General features: G+C 40.6%; 1 protein-coding gene across 1 annotated transcript; it reads right to left on the reverse strand.

Annotated features, from left to right (window-relative positions):
* Positions 1–8,786: 8,786 nt before the first annotated feature.
* Positions 8,787–9,752, reverse strand: Gm10670 (predicted gene 10670). Its single transcript, NM_001167161.1, has one exon. It carries the CDS (start codon positions 9,750–9,752, stop codon positions 8,787–8,789), a length of 966 nt encoding a protein of 321 aa, NP_001160633.1.
* Between the last annotated feature and the right edge of the window lie 536 nt (positions 9,753–10,288).

The following is a 10,288-nucleotide window of genomic DNA, read 5'->3' on the forward strand; positions in this document are numbered from 1 at the left end:
AGAACAATAATATCAGGATCTTTGCCAAGAAGCCTAAGGGCAGCTTCCCTGCCAAGATGCAGAATATGGGCAACCAGCCGAGGATATGTGGGCAGTACCCTAGAGGGAGAAGCCGGCAGATGGACCCAAAACAGAGTTTAAGTTGCCACAGACCAGTGGGAGAAAAGGGAGTAGGGAAAACAAGGAACTGGAGGGGAAGATCTGGGGGAAAATATCCAATGCTTTGTTCATTGATGGCTTGTTCTACCTTGGCCAATGATATTTGTGCTTCATAGGTCAGCGTACGTGGGGAGGACGGATCTGAGTCCCCATGAAAAATATCAAACAAAGGTTTTAGCTCCCCCATTGTAAGTTTTAAGTAAAGGCAGAGCCAGTTAATATCTCCTAACAAGCGTTGAAAATCATTAAGCGTCTGCAAGGAATGCCACCTTACATGAACCTTTTGGGAGAGAATCCTATTAGGAAACAATTCAAAGCCCCAAAACGAATGTGGGGGTGAATCTGAATTTTCTCGGGGGAGATTTGGAGTCCCTGACTCTGGAGGGCATTAATAAATTTTTGACCAGCACAATATAACTGACCCTCATCAGGCCCTGCAAGAAGAATGTCATCCATATAATGTATGATATATGAATCAGGGTAAGACATCCTGAAGGGGTCAATTATTTGAGCCACATATTTTTGACAAAGGGTGGGACTGTTGGTCATGCCTTGAGGGAGAACTCTCAACTGAAAACGGGGGGGGGGGGAGGGCCCGACACAATTGACTATGGGAAGGCTAAACGCAAAGCATTTGCAATCTTCAGGATAAAGAGGGATGGAAAAGAAGCAATCTTTTAAATCAATGACTAATTTGACATGTTCCCTGGGAATGGCTACTGGAGAAGGGAGTCCAGGTTGTAGGGCCCCCATGGGGACCATGGTCATATTGACTTCCCTAAGATCTTGTAGTATCTGCCACTTGCCACTTCGTTTTTGAATGACAAATATAGGGGTATTCCAGGAAGACATACAAGGTTCAATATGTCCGGCTGGCAACTGTTCCTGCATGAACTCTATGGCTGCGGATAACTTCTTAGCAGGGAGGGACCATTAGTCAATCCAGACGGGAATCCTCTGCAACTTCTGCTGCTGGAGCTTTGTGTACTCCTTAGTTGATGGCTTAGTCCCTGGGGGGTCTTGGGGGACTAGTTGATTGATATTGTTCTTCCTGTGGGGTTGAAATCCCCTTCAACTCCTTGGTTCTTTCTCTAACTCCTCTATTGTGGACCCCACTCTCAGTCCAGTGATTGGTTTTGAGCATCTGTCTCTGTATTTGTAAGGCTCTGGCAGGCTCTCTCAGGAGACAGCCATACCAGCCTCTTTCTGGATGCACTTCTTGCCATCCACAAAGGTGTCTAGGTTTGGTAACTTATATGGGATGAATCCCCAGGTGGGACAGTCTCTGTATGGCCTTTCCTTCAGTCTCTGCTCTACTCTCTATCTACATATTATCCCCTGTGAGTATTTTGTTTTCCTTCTAAGAAGGACCGAAGCACCCATACTTTTGTCTCTATTTTTCTTGAGCTTCCTATGGTCTGTGAATTGTATCTTGGTTATTCTTAGCTTTGGGATAATATCCACTTATCAGTGATTGCATACCATGTGTGTTCTTTTGACATTGGGTTACCTCACTCAGGATAATATTTTCTAGTTCTACACATTTGCCTAAGAAGTTCATGAATTCATCACTTTTATGTTTTTCTAAAATATTTATTTACAATTTTATTTTGAATAAATGATTCTGGACTTGACAATTAAAAATTCTTTTTAATTAAGAATTTTCTTCATTTACATTTCCAGTGCTATCCCAAAAGTCCCCCATTACCCCCCCCCCCACTCCCCTACCCATCCTCTCCTTCTTCTTGTCCCTGGCGTTCCCCTATACTGAGGCATATAAAGTTTCCACGACCAATGGGCCTCTCTTTCTACTGATGGCCGACTAGGCCATCTTCTGATACATATGCAGCTAGAGACAGGAGCTCAGTGTGTGTGTGTGTGTGTGTGTGGGTACTGGTTAGTTAATAATGTTGTTCCACCTATATGGTTGCAGATCCCTTTAGCTCCTTGGGTACTTTCTCTAGCTCCTCCATTGGGGGCCCTGTGATCCATCCAATAGCTAACTACGAGCATCCACTTCTGTGTTTCCTAGGCCCCGGCATAGTCTCACAAGAGACGGCTATATCAGGGTCCTTTCAGCAAAATCTTGCTAGTGTATGCAATGGTGTCAGTGTTTAGAGGCTGATTATGGGATGGATCCCCGGATATGGCAGTCTCTAGATGGTCTATCCTTTTGTCTCAGCTCCAAACTTTGTCTCTGTAACTCCTTGCATGGGTGTTTTGTTCCCAATTCTAAGAAGGGGCAAAGAGTCCACATTTTGGTCTTTGTTCTTCTTGAGTTTCATGAATTTCACAAATTGTATCTTATATCTTGGTTATTCTAAGTATCTGGGCTAATATCCACTTATCAGTGAGTACATATCATGTGAGTTCTTTTGTGATTTGGTTACCTCACTCAGGATGATACCCTCCAGGTCCATCTATTTGCCTAGGAATTTCATAAATTCATTCTTTTTAATAGCTGAGTAGTACTCCATTGTGTAAATGGATCACATTTTCTGTATCCATTCCTCTGTTGAGGGACATCTGGGTTCTTCCCAGCTTTAATGTGAAAATCTTCATTCTCATCAACTCCTATTATCCGTAGGTTTGGTCTTCTCATCGTTTCCTGGATTTTCTGGATGTTTTGAGTTAGCATCTTTTTGCATTTTGTGTTTTCTTTGATTGTTGTGCTGATGTTCTCTATGGAATCTTCTGCACCTGAGTTTCTCTCTTCCATCTCTTGTATTCTGTTGCTGATACTTGCATCTATAGTTCCAGATTTCTTTCCAAGTTCTCTATCTCCATCATTGCCTCACTTTGCATTTTCTTTATAGTTTCTACTTCCCTTTTTAGGTCTTGGATGGTTTTATTCAATTCCATCACCTGTTTGGTCATGTTTTCTTGCAATACTTTAAGGGAATTTTGTGCTTCCTCTTTAAGGTCTTCTACCTGTTTAGCTGTGTTCTCCTGTATTTCTTTAAGTGAGTTATTATAGTCCTTCTTGATGTCCTCTACCATCATCATGAGATATGCTTTTAAATCCAAGTCTAGTTTTTCAGGTGTGTTGAGGTGCCCAGGACTGGGTGGGGTGGAAGTGTTGTGTTCTGACGATGGTGAGTGGTCTTGGTTTCTGTTAGTAAGATTCTTACGTTTGCCTTTCGACATCTGGTAATCTCTGGAGTTAGTTGTTGTAGTTGTCTCTGGTTCGATCCTGTTCCTCAGCTGTTTATGTTAGCCTCTATCAGCAGACCAGGGGGCCAGCTCTCTCCTGAGTTTCAGTGCTCACAGTACTCTCTTCAGGTAGGTTCTCCTCTTGTAGGGAAGGTGCCCAGATAGCTGGTGTTTGAACCTGCTTCCTGGCAGAAGTTGTGATCCACTCACAGAGGTCTTAAGATCCGGAGGAGGGTCCTGTGTATACCTTATGGGTGTCTGCAGACTCCACGACCAAGGTACCCAGGTGCTGGCCAGATCGGAAGGGACTTGTGCCCCTGCTCAGGCTGGATTTTCTGCTTCCCTAACTAATGTAGTCTCAGGTCCCGTGCAATTGGATTGGAGCAGATGCTGTGTTCAACCTCCAGAGGTCTTAAGGTCCCATGGCAGGTGTTGTGGGTAGGTGGCGGGTGTCAGCCAACTCTGCGACCTAGCTACTCTGGTGCTGGCCGGACCGGAAGGGACTTGTGCCCCTGCTCAAGCTGGGTTTTTCTGCTTCCCTAACTAATGTAGTCTCAGGTCCCGTGCAATTGGATTGGAGCAGATGCTGTGTTCCACTCACCAGAGGTCTTATGATCCTGTGGCGGGTGTTGTGGGTAGCTGGCGTGTGTCAGCCGACTCTGCGCCCTAGCTACCCCGGTGCTGGCCCGTTGTTAGGAGATAATGATGATCAATGATTGTTACTCCTTGTTGTTTAGTTGTTGGAGGTGTTTTTGTGTGTATGTGATTCTATTCTTTTGGTTTTGCTGTTCAATGATTAAGTTCTTATGTTTTCCTGGGTGTAGTTATCCTCGAGTTGAAGTTTTCTTTCTTCAACTTTGAATGTAACCTTTGAATGTTTCTATTACTAAATAGATATTGCTTAAAATTGTTTTTGCCATGGAATATGGTTACTTTTCTATCTATGGTGATTGAACATTTTCCTGGGTTGATATTGTGGTCTCTTAAGTTCGGCAAAACTCATTTCCATGCCCTTCTAGCTTTTAGAGCCTCTGATGTGAAGTCAGGTGTAATTCTAACAGGTCTACCCTATATGTTACTTGTCCTTTTCTCCCCTTCATCTTTTAAATTTTTTTCTTTGTTATGTACATTTAATGTTTTATTATATGGTGGCAGGATTTTCTTTCTCATCAAATCTATTTTGGTTCTTGTAGTTTTATAGTCATATCTTTCTTTAGGTTAGGGATGTTTTGTTCTATGATTTTGTTGAGTATATTTTCTGTGCCTTTGAGCTGGCATTATTCTCCCTTTATTTCTACTATTCTTAGGTTTTGTCTTTTCATAGTGTCCCAAATTTTCTGAGTGTATTGTATTAGAATCTATTCATTTACATTTTCTTTGAACGATACAGCAATTTTTCTATTGTATCTCTGATGGCTGAGCTTCTCTCTTCTTTCTCTTGTAGTCTGTTGATGATGCTTGTGGCTTGTAATTCTCTTCTCTAGGTTTTCTTTCTCCAGAGTTGGCTCCTTATTTTGTTTTCTTTATTTCTTCTATTTCCATTTTCTGGTCCTGAACAGTTTTATTTATTTCCTTCACCTGTTTGTGTGCATTTTCCTGTATACTTTCATATTATTTGTTTCCTTTTTAAAGGTCTGTTTGATCATATTTTCCTGTATTTTAAAAAGATATTTACTTATTTCCTCATTAAAGGCCTCTGTATTCTTCATAAGATGATTCTTCATTTTCTTGCTCTTCAGGTGTGTCAGGGTACCCAATGCTTGCTAGAATAGGATAGCTGGTTACTGATGGTGTCATATTGCACTGGCTTTTCCTTATCATATTTTAGCTCATTTCTTTAGCCATCTTGTTGTCTCTGGTATTAGCTGTCCTGGTCATACATGGTCATAGTAGACCTCTGGGACTGATTGTCCCAGTTGGTAACCGGTCTCCCAGGAGGCATGAAGAGCTTTGGACCAGAGCTTGAAGTTCAGGTTCTCAATTGTGTGTAGAGGTATGGATAGGAAGATATGGCACAGAAAGAATGGAGAGAACTGGGCAGACCTCACAGTTTCTGGGAGTAATGTAGTTCAGCAGGTAGGAAATTGAAGAGTGAGTTGTTCTTGGTTGTTCTGGATGTCAGTAGGCATCCTGGTGCCAAGGACCAGCCTTGGCTTAGAGAGGGGTTCTGAGGAAGTGGTATTTTGGTGCAACAAAAAGAATGGCTTGAAGTCAGTTGTGGGGTACAAGTTGATAGCCTTCTGTTCTGCTAAGACAGCTTTCTGAAGATGACCAGAGAGATAACCTCTAATAGACAATAGCTCATTCTTTTATTTTCATATTAATTCAATCATCTACTCCACATACTCTTTTGATTATCTCACAAATTAGCACTTTTGAACTTAGCCCCTTAACTTCTAAGAAAAGATAGCAAGCACATTTAACATGGCAAACAAACTCAGAAATCTGCTTGCTTTGTAACAATATACAATAAGCTATCGGGGTAGGATACAGCACTGAGATCACTCCTCCCACATGCTGGGTCTGAATTTCCTCTGTTGCAGGATGTCCTTGAACTCAGGATCCTGCCTGCTTTTGTATCTGCCTGCCTTTGCATCTTTCTGACAAGCTCATTCATTGTGCACCTGCTTCTGTACTTTTTGGTACTTGAAGCCCCTCTTGTAACTCATATTACATCCTTATATTTTGAATAGTTGAGAATCCTGTTTATATATTTTTAAATTCATGTATTTAGTGTTCTTTTCTATATCATTTAGGGCTGCCATGAAGGGCACAACATTTATACTTTTTGCTAAGACATAAAAATACCCTCCCATCCTAAGAGTTATTAACCTTGACAGAAGGACATTCCACAATAAGTTGGTCAAGAATCATATTTCCTGATAATTGTCAACACTTGTGGAGTCCCATGTCCTACTGGCATTATCCCAGAGTTGTGATCATGTCCCACCATCACCCTCATGACCATGCAGGACTCAGCATTCTGGACGGCAGGCTGGACTATGGGCCAGGGAGAGGAGTGTAGACCAGAGATTGCAGACAGAGGTGTGGAACTGGAGATGGAACATAGAAAGGCCCTTCTTTTCTTCCTTCCTTCCTTCCTTCCTTCCTTCCTTCCTTCCTTCCTTCCTTCCTTCCCCCTCTCTCTTCTTTCTTTTTTGTGCATGTTTTCTTGAAATTCTACCTGCTAATTTCAGCCCTCTCCAAAGTTTTCTAATTTTTATTAATGCCTTGTTTGAATTTTATTAACATTTTTGTATTGATTCTTTTCTTCACTAATGTGATCATTTTCATTTCTTCAAAAACCCAGTTATGATATGTGAATTATTTTTTGTTTTAATTTCTGATATAGGATATTGGGCTGCTTCCAATTATCCACAACCACTAATTATGAGTGTCTCATGCTTTAGGAGGGGTATGATTTTTTTTTAGGCAATTATAGTTTGAAATTCTGGAGACTCTTGATAAGGTATAAATGTGAGATCCCCAAGAGGGCCTGTGGTGGCTCCTGCTTTGTGTGCTGCTGCCAATACCTCTTGCTCCTCTACCTGCTCCTTATTTTGCTATTGATGAATTGCTGTTTGGCTCTCTTGTTTGATTGCTGGTTGGAGATATCCTAATGATGAAGACTGGACTTGCGAAAAGCAATCAAATGTCTCTATTCAGCAGGAAGCAGTCTTAAGAAGTCTAGACTCATTTCCCTCTCCAAATTTTCTTTACTACTGGGTTTTAGTTGGTTGGAAGGGATTGGGTGAAAAAAAGTGTTGGAGGGGTGGTAGATAATGCAATCCAATAAAGTACCCCAAATACCGCCTAGAGATAAGGGGAAACACAGATTAACAGCCAGAGATCAGTGTTATAGAATACACAGAATTGATAAAACTAAGTTTAGAAAATATACTTTTTTTCCTTTTCTGTGTGTGGGCATGTTCAAGCACAGATTGAGGAAGGCAGAGTACAATTGTAGGAGTTTGTTCTTTCCACTGTGTAGGACCTGGGATAATCATTTCTAAGTTGTGAGTGCTTTAGCTGCTGAGCTGTCTTGCTGATTGTTATTATGGCCAATGTTAAGATCAAGACTTGGTGCTATGGGCTTGTCAGTTTTAGTATCAGTAGAGGTCTCTGAAAAGGTACATGAAAAGTCTCAGTATTAATTTTTTAACTCAGTGTGAATCTATTGCTCAATATAGAACATACAAACTGTTGGTTCCTATTCTATTATTTCAAGCTCTTTCAATATAGCTGTTATTAATGATTGCAGCTACCCTAAATTGGAAAGGATGTTTCAATTGTGTTGGAAAAATTTCTCAGTTTGAGGCTGGAGAGATGGCTCAGCAGGGTCAAACCCTGGCCACATTTACATTGGATCAGAGCTTGTTTCTTAGAAACTGTATTTGTAGGCTTACATCTGTTTGTATCTCCAGCTCTAGGGGTATGACACCTATCCTTCTTAAGAGGATGGAATCCCAACAAATACATACACACCCAATAAACATAAAAAAAATGCTAACATTTTCCTTGTTCACAGGAATAAGTACCACAAGTCAGATTTTAAGTTTCATCACACTGACAGCTATAACCACTCCAGATATTTATCTTGTGGTCTTGAATGCCTTGGTCATTCTCAGGTAGCTGAAAAGGTTAAAAGCTTGATTTTAATCTCCTGAAAAATTAATTTTGCGACTGAGGGAGCCCCTAACAGACCGAGTTACAACGTTGCCACCTCATTGTTCTGATATGTCTTATCTCCTGTCTGATTGGTAGGTGTTTGTGATGACCGCAAAAACAATTTCACCATGGCCCAGAGTAAAGACTTTACCAAGGTCTTTCAGGAGAAGATCTCCAGTGTGAAATCTGGTATCCTCCCTGGTCCTGAGAATTTAAATTTCTTAAGGCTTCTGAGAATGAACTGTTTTTGCTTCTTTTCCTAATTATTCTTGGTATGATCAGAAGTTTGTACTGCTCTAGGGAGCACAAACTTATGTTGTTCAGTGCTTGGCCCTCACCTGTGTAGGACCCAAGGTAGCAAAGCATATATCTCCAAAGTAAAATGGAATGACATGCAATATATCTGCTCTTTATAAAAATTTCCTCCTTGAAAATATTTAATTATAGCAATGCATTCTCATTTGTTCAGATAGGGAAATATAGAGAGGGATTCTGTTCTTATCCAAAGTTAAAAGTATTAAGTAAGAAGGAGCAGAGAGTAACAGTTTGATCAGGACCATATTAACACTTTAAACAGTTTAGGGAAGATGGGTTGCATCAGTTTTAGACCAGCGTGCAGCAGGAGGCAGTTATATACAAGAGAAGAGAGGGTTATGAGTAATTCATTTACTCTGTCAGGCAGATTCCAACCAGAAATCATTTCATATCAACAAATATGAACTCTTTTAAAATTACAGCAATGAGCACCACACCTTGTTCATACAAGATATTGAAAACATATTTATGAAATGAAGTACTTAATGGTATTAGTGAAGCTGTCTTCTGTGTTTCAAATTTTGTAGCGACTCTGGTTTAAAACAGTGGAAGAGCTCAAGACAAGGATTCTTAGGATCTCTGAAGATCAACAGTAAGGGAGAAATAGTAGGGAAACCTGCAGCCAAAATCTCACCAAGAAGCCGTATGAATAAATTATAATGTATAAAAAAGGTATGAAAGATGATACAAATAAAATTTAGAAGATAAAAGCTAACAAATGTGACCACCAGCATCAGGATAGTATTGGTTGCTCTGGACTCAGCTTGGCCTCTGGGGTTCTGATTGGGAGTGAGGATGTGCTGCATTCGCTGGCGATGTCTATGGAGGAGAAGTACCATGGAGACACTGGTCCAGACCATGATGCTCATGAATGTGGCATCATGGGAAAACTGCAAGAAGACAATTCTTACAGTGAATCCAGAAGTGGAACAGAAAAACTTGCTTTTAGAGTCAGTGTTATTGTCTGTTATCTGTGGACCAGTGACCTTAATTGGAATGTGAATGTTACTTAAGACACTGAAAAACCAACAACCGTAACAAGAATAACTCACCAAATTTGGGACACTTGCTCTGAGTAGAAGTTTACCTCTACTAATAGGAACCAGAGTGACAAACTGATGCATACTCAGGACACAGGTGGAACACAAATTTGTGCTTCTTGTCACCAGGTGACTGAAGAATTTTAATTTACATTTCAGTTCAGTTGGAGGGTTTCTTGGAGCAAAAGCCATCATGTTGTTTGGAAATACAGTGAGGAATAGAGTCAAGGCATTGGCCACAGCCATGTGGCTTAGAATCACCTGTCTGGGCCTCTGTTTAGAACCAGTCAAGACTGGAGAGAAATTATGGACAAACAGAAAGTCATTGGCCATGGTCCCAACCCCAAACTGGCAAAGCAAAATGATCTGAAGAGCCACTTCCTCAGTGGTTTTCAGGGATTTACCACGAACAGACATGGAGAGGGCTTTACAGGACCCTCGAGTCTTGATTAGTAGGACACTACTCTTCTCTGGGCTCTGTTCTATTGTCCACACTTACCAATTGATTTGAGACAATTTCTTAACTTGATAAGCGAGACACTATTCTCTCACACCACAGGAACATTGTCTGGAAAACAATGCATGTACAGTAACTCAGAATGTTATTTTATACTTTTTGAATTACTCTGCCTTGAGATCCATTTTGTACTGAAGCTACGTCTTTATTGGTTCAGTAGATCAGGAATACAATAACACACATTTTAACACACCGTGAGCTTTGCATATGAATACAGACATGAAAGAGACGAGTTTGAGTCTGTGATTCCATGATCAGAATTCAATACAATTGGAAGGGAGGGGAGGCTTCAAATGGGATGTAACACAATCAATAAAAATTAAAAGAATATACAAATGCAGCATAAAAAATAATGAATTGAATTACCTTATGTAATAGTAACATGGTAAAAATAATGTGTATGGGAATAACATGTAAGACTGTACATAATAATAAA

The sequence above is a fragment of the Mus musculus genome, chromosome 7 (assembly GCF_000001635.26).
Source record: "Mus musculus strain C57BL/6J chromosome 7, GRCm38.p6 C57BL/6J".
Classification (NCBI taxonomy): domain Eukaryota; kingdom Metazoa; phylum Chordata; class Mammalia; order Rodentia; family Muridae; genus Mus; species Mus musculus.

Bases quoted from the DNA above. Each gene is read 5' to 3' on its own strand.
- Gm10670 (NM_001167161.1), bottom strand. From the start codon at position 9,752: ATGTCTGTTCGTGGTAAATCCCTGAAAACCACTGAGGAAGTGGCTCTT.